The sequence below is a fragment of the Accipiter gentilis genome, chromosome 23 (genome assembly GCF_929443795.1).
Source record: "Accipiter gentilis chromosome 23, bAccGen1.1, whole genome shotgun sequence".
NCBI lineage: Eukaryota > Metazoa > Chordata > Aves > Accipitriformes > Accipitridae > Astur > Astur gentilis.
In genome coordinates, this window is record NC_064902.1 from 14,009,924 (window position 1) to 14,023,130 (window position 13,207).

General features: G+C 46.5%; 1 protein-coding gene across 4 annotated transcripts in view; it reads left to right on the plus strand.

Moving 5' to 3' along the window:
* Positions 1 to 13,207, plus strand: part of PLXNB1 (plexin B1) — an 83,891-nt gene that overhangs the window by 60,939 nt on the left and 9,745 nt on the right. For all 4 annotated transcript variants that reach the window (XM_049827176.1, XM_049827178.1, XM_049827177.1 and 1 more), the window contains 14 exons: positions 207 to 358; positions 2,270 to 2,375; positions 4,020 to 4,156; positions 4,796 to 4,972; positions 5,170 to 5,338; positions 6,469 to 6,711; positions 8,108 to 8,284; positions 8,630 to 8,778; positions 9,151 to 9,251; positions 10,077 to 10,294; positions 10,486 to 10,664; positions 11,398 to 11,464; positions 12,024 to 12,170; positions 12,510 to 12,687. In XM_049827176.1, the coding sequence (XP_049683133.1) occupies positions 207 to 358; positions 2,270 to 2,375; positions 4,020 to 4,156; positions 4,796 to 4,972; positions 5,170 to 5,338; positions 6,469 to 6,711; positions 8,108 to 8,284; positions 8,630 to 8,778; positions 9,151 to 9,251; positions 10,077 to 10,294; positions 10,486 to 10,664; positions 11,398 to 11,464; positions 12,024 to 12,170; positions 12,510 to 12,687 (2,200 nt within the window). The remainder of the gene's footprint in view (positions 1 to 206; positions 359 to 2,269; positions 2,376 to 4,019; positions 4,157 to 4,795; positions 4,973 to 5,169; positions 5,339 to 6,468; positions 6,712 to 8,107; positions 8,285 to 8,629; positions 8,779 to 9,150; positions 9,252 to 10,076; positions 10,295 to 10,485; positions 10,665 to 11,397; positions 11,465 to 12,023; positions 12,171 to 12,509; positions 12,688 to 13,207) is intronic.

Consider the following 13,207-nt stretch of genomic DNA (forward strand, 5'->3'; position numbering starts at 1 on the left):
TCCAACTGTGGTGTTCTTCATGGCCTTTCTTCTGATGAGGCTGCAACCTGGTACTAGTCCAAGCCAATAAAAGGAATCCATAGCAGTGACCTGACCAGGCAGAGTTTGTAATGGGGCAGTTGAAGGGCCCTGTGCTGTAGATCAGTTGCCAGACTGCAGAGGTCTGAGATACTGTGACATTTACACATGCGCGGATGTCTTTGCAGGTGTACCCCCTGTCTGGACCAGTGGAAGGTGGCACTAGAATCACCATCACTGGCTCAAACCTCGGGCAGAAACATCAAGACATTGCAGAAACTGTCACTGTTGCAGGAATTCCCTGTGCCGTAGATGCTCAAGAGTATGAGATCTCTAGCAGGTAGAGTATCTGTGAAACCTCCTCCCAGAGGCAGGCGCTGGCTTTTCCCTTGGCTGCTGACACCAGCCTGAGGTGTCACTGCATTTGCTGTAGCAGGTATTGAGCCTTGCCCATTCCCCAGGGAGTGCCCCTGAGTAAGGTCACTGATCAATTACTCAGGCAGTGACCTTAAAGAGATAAGGTTGTGTACAAGGCGATGGCCATATACAAGTGCTGCCACATACCGACCATGCTGCCGGTACAGAGCCCACAGGCCAGCCAGATCAGGGAGTCACAGGCTCGAAACCATGCAGTTTCGTAGGTGTCTCTCCCAGCCATAGGGTGATTTCAATAAAGCAACGGACATGGCTTGTGCAAGCGTTACTGCCAGGAAAATATCCTGACTCTGTTAACACAGGGTGAGGATGGGAACGTGTGGTTGGAGGTATGGCACAGATTCTTGCCTCTGCTTGAGTGGGCACACACCTAGACTGTCATTCTTCACTTGCCAGCCAGACCTCTACCTCCCAGGAACAAACCTAATGAAAGGACCCTCTCAATCAGGCACAGACCAAGGAGTCCTGGTGGGCCCTGTGCCACTTTTCTGGTGGCTAGGAATGCCTGGCAGGTCACACAATGCTTGTAAAAGTAGTGGCTGGGAGGAGGATGAGAAGCAGAAAGACCTGTCCTGCTGAATCCAGCTAATGTCAGTGATAGAGAAGAGGGCAGCTGGTGTGTCTGGCCAGGGCAGGACCATATAACAAGGCAGCGTGGTCAGGACTTGAGGGGTGTGACTGGGGGGTAGCTAGGAAGCAAGGAGAAAGGAATATTTGTGTAGTTGGCCTATGGCAGGGCAGGTAGGTGGGAGCCTTGGACAAGGGAGGGAGAGGAGCCAAGCAACCAGCAGGAGAAGAGGAGAGCAATTGTGAGTAACCTCTCATCAGAGCTATCACAAACCCATTTTTCCATTCCATGGTAGCAGTAGTTGTAGCACCCTTCCCTTTGGGAGCCAGGTAAGATCCTGCTGGGAAATGGCCTGCTGTGTTGAGCTGTGTTGTCCTGTCTGTGCGCCTTGTTTGTCTGGATCCATCTGCTTTCTGTTTTCATCGTAGAATTAGAGCATAATCTTTCTGGGGTTAGCACTGTCTTTGTTCTGTATCTGTAAATCACCTGGCATCACAGGGTCCTGGCTTGGGACTGCACTGCCTAAGTTCAAATTCCTGAGCCTTTTTGGTTGAGGGGGTATAGCTGTGAACCTGGAACCCACTCCTGAGCAAGGCCCAGACAAAATTTATCCCCTGCTGTGTAGGAAGGCTGTGAAGTCTCCTGCAGAGTAGTTTTTCTGTTAGCGAGCCAGTGCTGTAACGGGATTCCTTGCTGCCCTGAACTAAGTACAACCTGACTTTTTACCTTGTGAGCATCTCCCATACCAAATTATGTCTGGAAACAGGGCTGGGAAAAATGGGTGGTGCAGATCAGGGGAACTGGCTGGTCCTAGAGGCCACTGGCTGAAGACTAGTGCCCATTAAACACAGAGTCTTGAGTTTTCTTCTGCACCAGACACAGCACTGATGTGTGGATTGACTGCTGCTAGCCTGGACTCAGTTTGGATGTGACTGATTTGATCAGCTCTGAACAATAGCAGAGTTCTTGGACTATCCGTGTATTTGTGATACAATGGGCTTCATCCTGTCTGTCCCAGAAAGAATAATCTTGGATACGATGGGCCTCTTTGCAACCACTCCCTGCTTTTTTCTGCTGCACTTAATCCAGCTTTTAAAGGTGTTTTTCAATGTTCGGTTGTATATTCTGAGCATGTGATAAGGCTGAAAGAAGGGAGCTGTGGTAGCTAGATGGTTTTAGGACATGATGCAATGGATACAGCTCATCTGCTCTTCCACGGTGTGACACTGTTCTTGGATTGCCCTGCAGTATCGTATGTGTCACTGGTGGGAGCTGGACCGAGAGATTTGGGCATATTGTGGTGGAAGTACCTGGAGGAGGACGTGGAGTTTCTGGGCATATTTTCACTTATCAGGTAACGTAACTATTGCTTCTTTAATACCTTTCCCTGTTCTTCCAGTACCTCTGCTAAATGGCTGTCTATTGCAATGAACTTATGGGATTCTACCAACCACTTGCTGCTGGTATTTTTATCTGATTTTTCTGGTGTTTGTATTGTGTGGTGTTTGGGGGGTGGGGAGGGTGTATGTTTTAGGTTTTTTCTCCCCCCCACCCCCTTAGATTATAAGAACAGCTGTGCTGTTTCTGTAGTCTAGTAATTTATTTTTTTTTTACAATGGTAACTATTACATGCTTGAAGAAAGAGGAAAAATACAGGGTACCTTTCTGATTTGGAGATTTTTTTTTTTATTGATTACAATTTACTAAGACTTCTGACTTTCCTTTTATTAATTTGCAAATTGCTGCTTGAACACACTTTTAGCTTCTGACCTTCAGCAGCTAGTGGCAGTAAGTCTAAAGTTACTGTGCATCGCATGGAGAAATGTTTCCTATTATTTTTAAACACGTTTCTGATAACTTTTAAAAATCTTAAACCCAGCAACTATGAATACTGTTTAAGTAGGTTTTAGCTACAATTACTTGCTTTTCATCCTTGCTGTGCAACTTACAAGTTTTGTACCTAGTTGCATGTCTCCCTCTCCCATCAGAAGGGGAAAGAGATGCCTGAAAAGTCTTAGGCTGTTCCTTTTTTGGCTCTATAGAACCATTTTAAATACTGGATTATGCTTGTTGCTCTTCTCTTGGTTTTGGCTCTATTATCACCACTTTGAGGGGTCATGAGAACTGCATACTCTGTTCAAGGTGCAAGTGCAAAAGGCATTTTTACTGTGGCATAAAGATCTTTTTTCTTAATTCCCTTCCCAGTAATTCCTACCACTTAGTGTGTTTTTGTTGAGATCTGTGCTTACAGCTGGTAGAGTTGTTATAGGTACTAAAGCGGTCTTGAACGGGCAGGAGCTATTTCGAAACTCACAACTATGTACATATGGTTGGGTTGCTTTTTGCTATAGTGTCCCTGCTCCTTCTCACTTCATCTATCTTGTTTTTCATTTATCAGCAGTGACTTGTGCCACTCTGCCTGGTTCCTCTAAATTTTGCTGCAGCTCCTCAGTGGCACTAAGTCTTTGTTACTCTGAATAACTTATCAAATTTCATTTCCCTTTTCCAGGTCACCTACAACTATGTTCAACAGCACAGGTCTCAATATAAATTCTTAAGGCTCCCTGCTGGTAATCTCCTCATCTACTAGGCAAACAGACAATTTATTTGCTACCTTGTTTTTCCTAACCTGAGTTATTAATCCAGTTACCGATCTGAACAATCCCTTTGAACTGTTAATCCTACGGTTTGTGTGTGAGGCTCACAGCTCTGCTGTTTGCAGCATACATCTGACTTTTGCAGTCTGTGGAAGGACAGGTCCCCAATTTGTGGTTTTTGCTGGTGTGATTGATCCCTCCTCTGTTGCTTCTGCTCCATAAGATAGCTGCTGGAGCCTAGCTGAGGCCTGTCTGTGATTGGGATCTATAGCTTCTATTTTCAGAGCACTGGAGGTCACTGAACATGTTTTGCTGTTTTCTTTCCTTGCCTTATCTTTTGAGGTTCTTGTCACTCACCTCCCTTTTTTTTTTTTTTTTTTTTTTCCCCCCTCTTCTTCTAGAACCCAGAGCTGAAATCCATTATTCCAACTCAGGGCCCCAAAGCTGGAGGAACCTGTCTAACCCTTCTGGGCTCAAAGCTGCTGACTGGGCATCCTAGTGAGATCAGTGTCCTGCTTGGAGACCTCCCTTGCCACATGTAAGATCACAGCCTGTCAATGTGCTGGCTGTACACTGCCCTGAGTCCTTCCCAGAGCCCTGCAGGGCATGATGTTGCTTGGCTCAGCCCTTAGCACAGGCTGTTGGAGCTCTGCTGTCCTCTGTGCTCCAGGAGATCCTCCCCTTGAGGGTCACAGCAGCAACCTCAACCATCTTACATTCCTGCCCATGTTCCCTTGGGCATGAACAATGCTACATGGCCTCTGTTCTGCATGTCTCTTGGCAGGACTATAACTCATCCTGGCAGCTCTGCTTTTGCTGATGGAGAACTGCAGTTGGCTCCTGCAGACTAACCTTAAGAGCTGCTTGTTCTCTTGCTTCCTGGGACACATACACCTGACAGCACCGCTGGTGAGAAGGTGCAAATGCCTTGGTAGCATGCCTCAAGTCTCTTCAGTCTGGACAGTGGCTGTACCTGCTTTTTGTCCACATGCTGCTGACTGACAACTGCCCGACAATTATTGCTTGCTTAGAGAAGGCACAAGACGTTTCAGCATTAAATTTAGGAAAATTCCAGAAGAAATTTGCAGACTGTCTGCAAAGAGTAAGGCATAGTACTATGAAATCTGTCTCTGCAGTGGCCGTGTTAATCCCTTGTTCTCTCTTCTATCTCTCCAAGACTCTCTGACATGACGGAGGATCAGCTGGCATGCCAGACAAGTCCCAGCAATGTGTCCACAGAACTCCCAGTCACTGTCAAATACGGGGACCAAGAGCGGAGACTAGAAGGATCCCTCTTCAGATATACTTTGGATCCCAACATCACTTTTGCAGAGCCACCTAAAAGCTTCCTCAGGTAGAAAGACTGAGTGCACCTTCCCCAGGGCTGTGTGCTGGAGCAGGTACTACAGCACCAATGGCATCTGTTTGTTGAGTTGTACTTTGGAGTAAAGCCAGACTTGTAGGAAGGAGCACAAGCAGAAGGGTGGGAGCATGGGTAAGACAGAGCTAATGAATAATAAGTGCGTGAGATCACCTACTTTTCTCTTTCAGTGGAGGGAGAGTGCTCAGAGTTCACGGATACAACTTGGATGTTGTACAGAAACCAAAGATCCGAGTTACAGTTTCTCCATCTGAACGCCGTCGCCGAGGACTGGGACGATGGCGCAGAATCATCCCAGACACTGAGTGCCCTGAGGATGCTCTGTGCAGTGTCCAGCAGGTAGCATGTGGAGCTGAGGGTGCATAAGAGTTGATGTGTTGCTCTGGAGAGGTGGACTTTCTGTCCCTAGGGCCTTTTGCCCCGTTTGCTGTTATCTGCTTGGATTGTACCAACAATCTTGGCCAATTGGAAGGGTTCTCTGCCAGACTAAGAGGTTAAACACTTTCACAAACATTTCCATGAGCTGGGTCTGCCTCTGCTAGGCGATGTGCAGGACTTGAGATGTAAGACAGAAACAACAGGGTGGCAGCGTAGAGATAAATCTACAGCTTAGCCAGAGTTTGTGTAGCTTGGCATGTCCATGCTCCAGACTCTTCCTTTTGTATGGTTCAGTCCATATCTATAGTCCCTGGGCTCTCTTTCACTCTGAGATATAAGAACAGGCAGAGTTCAGTGAAATTACCAGTTCCACCAGCATTTTCTGCTCTCCTGCTGACAGTGTCCTGAGATGGGTCACTATGGAGGTATTGATGTGATCATCAAGGTCAAGAGCATGCAGCAGAATTTGCAGAGGTGGAGGGTGTTTGGCAGCCAAAGTACAAGAAGGATTTGTATTATTAGTGCAAATGATGGAGGGCTTCCTGTACATAAACTGGGAGAATATGCTTCTGATGCACATGTATCAATAATAGCTGGTTTTACCCATGTTCTTAGGAAGGCAATTGTGGCTGTAGGGGAGGGGAAAAAAAAAAAAATTGACTCTAATATTTTCACCAAATTTATAAAACAGATCCAACCAGGTGAAAGAACATTTCTTTCAGAGAAGCATTCAGGCTAGGAAATCAGCCTTGCATTGAAGGTCTTTGGTCCTGTTCTGTCAGAGCAGGGAGATCTAAAGCTGATGCCTCTCCAGAATTTGCTGCTGGGGGAATGTCAGAGCTGATTCCCACTGCTGAGATGTAGGTATTTACAACAAAACTGGTGCTGTGAAAACTTTCTTTAAAGGAACATGGAGAATTCCTCAGGTCTTGGATTTTTCTCTCCACAATTAAGCAGAGTTCCTCTCACATTGCTCCAGATGAGAGGAATGTAGACTGGCCCCAGATTACTCAGGGTTGGGAAGTATTGCAAAGCTGCAGGAGAAGCGTTAGTGTTTCACTACTGACACTTTTTTTGCCTTTTGCATTTAGTTTGAAGAACCATGTCTTGTTAACTCTTCCTACCTCATCCTGTGCAAAACGCCAGCCATTAACCTGCTGTTGCGGAGTGTCCATATCAAACTGGAATTTATTCTGGATAACCTGAGCTTTGATTTCAACTCATTGCATCCCATGCCCTTCTCATATGAAGTCAACCCCATCCTAAAACCATTGAATGCTGAAGACCCTGCTAAACCATATCGTCACAAGCCAGGAAGCGTCATCTCTGTGGAGGTAACATAAAAACTATCTGGAAGTAATGTTCCTTGTACAAGGTTGTTTATAACCTGAGTGTTTTAAATTGGTGCTGTGCAGCATCCGAGGTTTTAAAGCATTTGACAGGCTTACAACCTGTCACAGTACATCTTCTTTGGCCTATGAGAAATGGTACATAAGAAGAGGGAAGAGAGTGCATCAAAAAAGCCTCTTGAGCTCATAAACCATTGTTAAGGGCTTCATAGGGCTTGGGGAAACTTCCATGCTTTTTTTATTTTTAATCCTAATAAACTATTTGTATACAAGATATTAGTACTAAATAAGCCCCACATCCTATTCTCACCTGCCAGCTTTTTCATAACTTCGTAAGATTCCTCTAGAAGTAACTTAGGAGTAAAAGAATCCTGGCAGGAGGAAAGGCCTGTTACTTGGTGGAGGTAGGAAAATCACTCTTTAAAGATAATATGAAAGGGCAGAGTGGCTAATGTTTTTTCTGTACATGTGAGAAAGAAAATATCTGAGATATTTTTGTATGGAAAGGTACTTCCTAGTCCAGGACTCATTAAGAAAGTTAATGGCTGCAGTTGGAGATGTACTTTCTCCACTTGCTCCTTTTTTGCACATGAGTAAAAACTGTGAGGATGTACTAGTCTAGAAATTACTAGACTGCTGTCATTGGTATTGAACACATCTTGGAGAAGTAGGGCAATTTGAGAAGACTGAAGGAGAACTAACAAGATGCAAGCTTTCAAAGAGCCAGGAGGCTGACCTATCAACCTGTAAGGATACCCTGACAGAGCTCTGGGCAAAAGCATGAAAATGCTGCTGCAGCATTCAGCTTAGGAAGCATTAAAGCATAAAAATGTAATTAACATCAGTCAGCATGGTTTTATTAAAAAACAAAACAAACAAACAAAAAATAAAACAAAAAAAAAACCCAACCAAACTTAATCCCCCAAAATTAAAGCAGATTTGTGTAGCAGATAAGAATAACAGCATAAATGTGTTACACCTTTAAAAGGCATTGACTGACTCACCTGAGTGCTCAGGTTAACTGACATGAGACTACCTTTTTAAATATATACACATCGTGTGTATGTATATGCATATACACCCAGAGTGAAGAGTTGAGCTTAGTTGTGCTGTGGCTGAAGAGCCTTAAGAAGACAGACTATTTATTACTGTACTTATGCAGCATGGTACAGGTCCTAAAGGTATAATCTAAAATGTATGTAAGTGAATTTTTTAGCTTACAAAGTGAACTTGCGCAGCCAATTCAGACACAAGCCTAGTCAGAGAAGAAAAAAAGGCTGCTTTCATGCTATGGTGTTGGTCTCCTCCATCTTCTCTGGAGCCATGGAAATGCAGAGTTGTTTTTTCCCTGATTGGATGTGCTGTTCCACACCTGTTCCAGGGGGAGAATCTAGATCTGGCGATTTCCAAGGATGAAGTTATGGCTATGATTGGGGAAGGAATCTGTGTGGTGAAGACACTAACAAGGAATCACCTCTACTGTGAGCCTCCCTCTGAGCAGCCAGCTCCGCGGCACCGCGCAAAGCGGGAGGGCACAGACTTGCTCCCGGAGTTCACGGTAGGGAATCAGCAGTACTGCAAGAAATCCTGTCATTTGTTAAAGCAAAAGCAAGAAGTAGTGGTGGAGGCAGGGAGTGGGATGGGAAGTGGAGGAGAAGCAGAAGCCCTGGTGGGGATCAGGGGAGGTACCAGGGGTGGCAAGGAGCTGCTTTTTTTTTTTCAACTCTACTGTTATGTGCCAAACATTGCCTGAAAGCAAATGGTATAGCTGGATTCGGGAGTTGTGCTGTGGGACAGCTTTGCTAGAGAGCTGTATGCCACCCGTACCCATTCTGGAGAAGCCCTGTGGCTTTGCATTTCATTGCTGCACTGAGTTTACATCATGGCACATGCTTTCTTACAGGTACAGATGGGAAACCTGAACTTCCTACTGGGACGGGTACAGTATGACACAGAAAGCCAGCTCACCTTCCCGCTGGAGGCACAGATTGGTTTGGGTGTTGGTGCATCCTTTGTGGCACTGATTGTTCTGGTCATCGTCTTCATATACAGGTAAGAAACTCTGGCATTGTAAGTTCCTGTACAACATTATTCAGTGGATGTGGCCAAGCATATACACCTTGGGCCTAAACAAGGTCCCAGTTTTCTTTATTTTGTGCCAAATTCTGAGCCCCAGGTGTTGTTGGATGTGTGAGGCATGTTGCATCCGCTGGTCACAGCCTGCACTATGGCTCATTCAGAGCCCACACCTAATGGGTGCTCCAAGAGACGCATCTAGTTTACAGAACACTGTTTGGTATCCTGCAAAGAAGATATTCAGTAGAAATCACTTCAACACCAATTGTACTTTGACAGCAACACAACAGTTGGCAAGGACAATCCCTGGGCTGGGCCCACTGGCAACAATTCTGCTTCTTATTGCAGGAGGAAGAGCAAACAGGCTCTGAGGGATTACAAGAAAGTTCAAATCCAGCTGGAAAATCTAGAAACAAGTGTTCGGGACAGATGCAAAAAGGAATTCACAGGTCAGTCACTGAGCTCCTAGGTTCTCGCAGCTTCAGGGAAGCTGGAAGAACCACTTTCAGCTCTGCCTCTCTTTCCATTCCTACATACTTATTTGGGTAGCTCAGAGCAGGCAATAAGTTTATCCTGTGCCGGTGCATTGAAGCATATAGCCACATTCTTCCATTTTCAATTCTTCTTTTTAATTCAGAGCACAGTGATCTATACAGACCCCTCTGATTCTCCAGTTCATCCTCCAGACACAGATGAAGAACTAAAGGTCAAGACACTTGGAGAGATCTTAAGGACAGCTAGCCCAATCTTTGCGTAGGGCAAGCTGGATTACACCCCATATTCTGGGCCTGCAAACCTTGTACTTCAGCTGCTTAGAGCAGTGAGCCCTTGTGTGGGAGACCTGGGGCGTTGAAACTGTGCAGGTGAATTGGGCTGTAATCTCCAACTAATGTGGGAAGCAGTGAGGAGCAAGAGATCTCTAATACTCTGTCTCTAATGTAGATAACGCCTGTAACGATACATCTGTGCTGAACAGTGGCTGCTTCTTTATAAAACTGGAAGCCAGCCCTTGACTATAAATGAGAATAATCACCAAATTCACCTTTTGGTTCCTCCTCAAGGCTGGAAGTTTCCTCATGCAGTTTCTCCCAGTGCCTAATCTAGTTTTAAATGTTCTAGCAATGGGACCCCAACGTGCCTCTTCCTGATGGGAAACATCCTTCCTTTCCCTCAGTCCCATCCTGCTGGCCCTGAGTTCCTGCACTCACCCCATGCTCTGAACCATCAGTTGTGGGATCATGTAGTCAACCTCACGGGTATTTCCTTTCCCTCAGACCTGATGACTGAGATGATGGACCTCACAAGCGACCTTGTGGGCACAGGAATCCCCTTCTTGGACTACAAGTCCTACGCAGAGCGCATTTTCTTCCCGGGTCACCGTGAGTCACCACTGCAAAGGGACCTGGACATCCCAGAGTGCCGGCGGCAAACTGTGGAGCAGGGCTTGGTCCAGCTCTCCAACCTGCTCAACAGCAAGCTCTTCCTCACCAAGGTAATGTCCCTCTCTGCTTGCAGCCTGCTATGGGGTCAGGGCCATGTCCCTGGCAGCTGGTGCCAGGAAGGAGGCAGTGTCTGTTAAAGTTCATTCCTGAATAGCTCCCTGCAGCACCGCGTGTTCTAAGAGCCAGTAGCTGTGACTGCCTTGTTTTCAGCAGGTTCACGCACTCTTATCTCTCTCCCCAGTTCATCCACACTCTGGAAATCCAGCGCACTTTCTCTCCAAGAGATCGGGCCTATGTGGCATCATTGCTTACTGTGTCATTGCATGGGAAGCTGGAGTACTTCACTGACATCCTCAAAACACTCCTGAATGACCTTGTGGAGCAGTATGTGGCCAAGAACCCCAAGCTGATGCTGCGAAGGTGAGTGAGCCAGCCATGGCCCCACTACAATCTACCTGAGGGGACAGAGCCTTTCTGTCCAGCTGGCAAGCTCTGAAATGCCTGTGAGTAGGATAATATCATGGCATAGGCTGCAGCTGTAAGGCCAGTGTGTGTCCAGACCACATGCATCAAACAGGAGGAAGCAGTAACAATGATAGCCCTCTCTCCAGTCAGCAATTGGCAGGGAATATAGCAGGAAAGGTGTGAAATGAGTAGGAAGCTGAAGTTGCCCACCCCAAATTCCTCTTCTTTTGAAGCTGCTGTACATTAACTCACTCGTGTTCAGATGCTAGGGCTCTGCCAAGTCTGCTAATCTCACTTTGCTGTTTAGAGGTCCCTGGGTTCACTGTCATGCCATGTTTGGAAGCTAAACTGAAATATCTCCTGTGTTTGGATCCTCATTAGCCTCCTGTCTGGTCCATCCTTCTGATCTGAAAAAATTTCCCTTGGTGAGACCTACCAGAGGCTTTCCTCTGTCCCCTGCTTGCTTTTCTCTCTACTTCTGTAATTTGGTGCCTCCTTCAGGATGAAAAGTGCTTCAAATAAGTGGTATCAAAAGCATTAACCTTACTGGTCTTTAAAGTCCTTTTTTCCTCTCCCTTGATCCTGTCATCATTTAGTGTGTTCTTTTCTCAAGGAGAGTGATCTTTATCTCCAAATCCTTCCCTGCTCTGCACTGTATTCCTGTGACCAACCTCATGCTCTCTTTCAGGACAGAAACAGTGGTAGAGAAGCTGTTAACCAACTGGATGTCCATCTGCCTGTATGCGTTTGTGAGGGTGAGCTCTTTGTCCTTTTGTGGTGTAGAGGTGCCAAAAGAGGGGAGACAGCCACAGCTTTCCTTTGTGCGTCGCTGGGAGCTGAAATAATGCCATGAGTCATCCTGTATTTCAGGGTGGGGAACGAGAGAGTTGGGCTGTTCAATGGGGACAGGGATGCTTAAATCGGCATTAGTACTACTCATTGTTTCCAGGATGTCTCACCAGATTGTGGAGGGCTCAGTATAGCTCCTTTATCTTGAGACATGCTGGTCTGTGCATGGGGAGAACAGATTCTGATCTAATTCCTTTCCTGGAGAGAGGGTGGCAAGGAGAGTCTCTCAGATTAGCAATGCAGAGGCAGAGCAATGCCTTGGTCTTGTGCATCCACCTGGTAGTTGGCCCGTGTGCTTTCCCTGTGCATGGTGCAGGAGCTGTCGGCAGAGGCTCTGTCTTTGCCTGCTGTATCCTCAGTCCTGCTCCTCCTCTGCTAGGGTGTCTGTGCTTCCAAGCCATTGGGTTCTGCCCGGAGGAGCAAGCTGAATTTCTCTCAGGTGAAACTCCTTCCTTTCTGTGCCAGGATTCTGTTGGAGAGCCCCTTTACATGTTGTTTCGAGGAATCAAGCACCAAGTGGACAAAGGGCCAGTCGACTGGGTGACAGGGAAAGCCAAATATACCTTGAATGACAACCGCCTTTTGAGAGAGGACCTGGAGTACCGGACTCTGGTAAGCACCAAACCTTTTGTTGCCTCTGGGCTCTCCAGTGTGACAGGGCTGAACGTGTCTGCTCCCATTTTTGAGGCAGAAGCGCAGCATCGTGCCACTGTCTCCTGGGAGCCAGATTTGACACATCGAAGTCCTTCCCCAACGCTGTTGAACTGGCTTCCAGCTCTTGACACAAGACTGAGAACATGGTGTTTAACATCTATGATGTTTTCTTTTCTGAAACTCTTCCAGTGAAAGTACTAGCTGTTAACTTGCCCTAATGCCAACCATTAAAGGTGTAAATGTGTCAGATGTAATCTTATCAGCTGAGTAGCTGTGACCTTTTCTTTTCTTCCCCAGACCTTAAATGCTTTGACACAAGCAGGAGCTGCTGCAGGAGGGGCAGAGGACTCTCAAGGGATTTCTGCAAAAGTGCTAGACTGTGACACCATAACACAGGTGAAGGAGAAAATCCTGGATCAGATCTATAAAGGGACGCCATACTGTCACCGACCAGACCCAGACACCCTGGACCTTGGTGAGCAGCCCTCCTTGGTGCCAAAAGTGAGGAAGTGGAAGAGTGGTCATTTGCTATCTGTGCACAGCACCCGGCATGCATGATGTTTGTCATTCTCTGCTGAGTGTGCAGAGTCACTGACCAAGGATCTCGTACTCTGGCTGGACCCAAAAAGGCATGATGCAGGGAAGAGGCTAATAGCAAGAGGCAGGGGTGGGAAAGAAGCAGCTGGGTCCAGCCCCTTCCATTTCATGGTGTTCTTTGCCAGACTTGGACCATGGCAATGGCTTGGGCAAGGGGGCATAGGAGAAAAAAAAACCATGGAGAACATGTAGTAGGGGAGGATGATTTGAGTGCATTTCAGAGATGCTATAGTCATAGGCTGGCTCTTCCTGCCAGTGAAGTCAACGGCAGCATCTCAGTAACGTATGTCAGAGAGGATTTTTGCCCACAGTGGTTAATGAAAGGTAGAACTCGCACTGCGAGGGAAACCACACAGTTTTCCATCTTCTTCATTCTTTGGCTGTTGCTGAATAGTGGT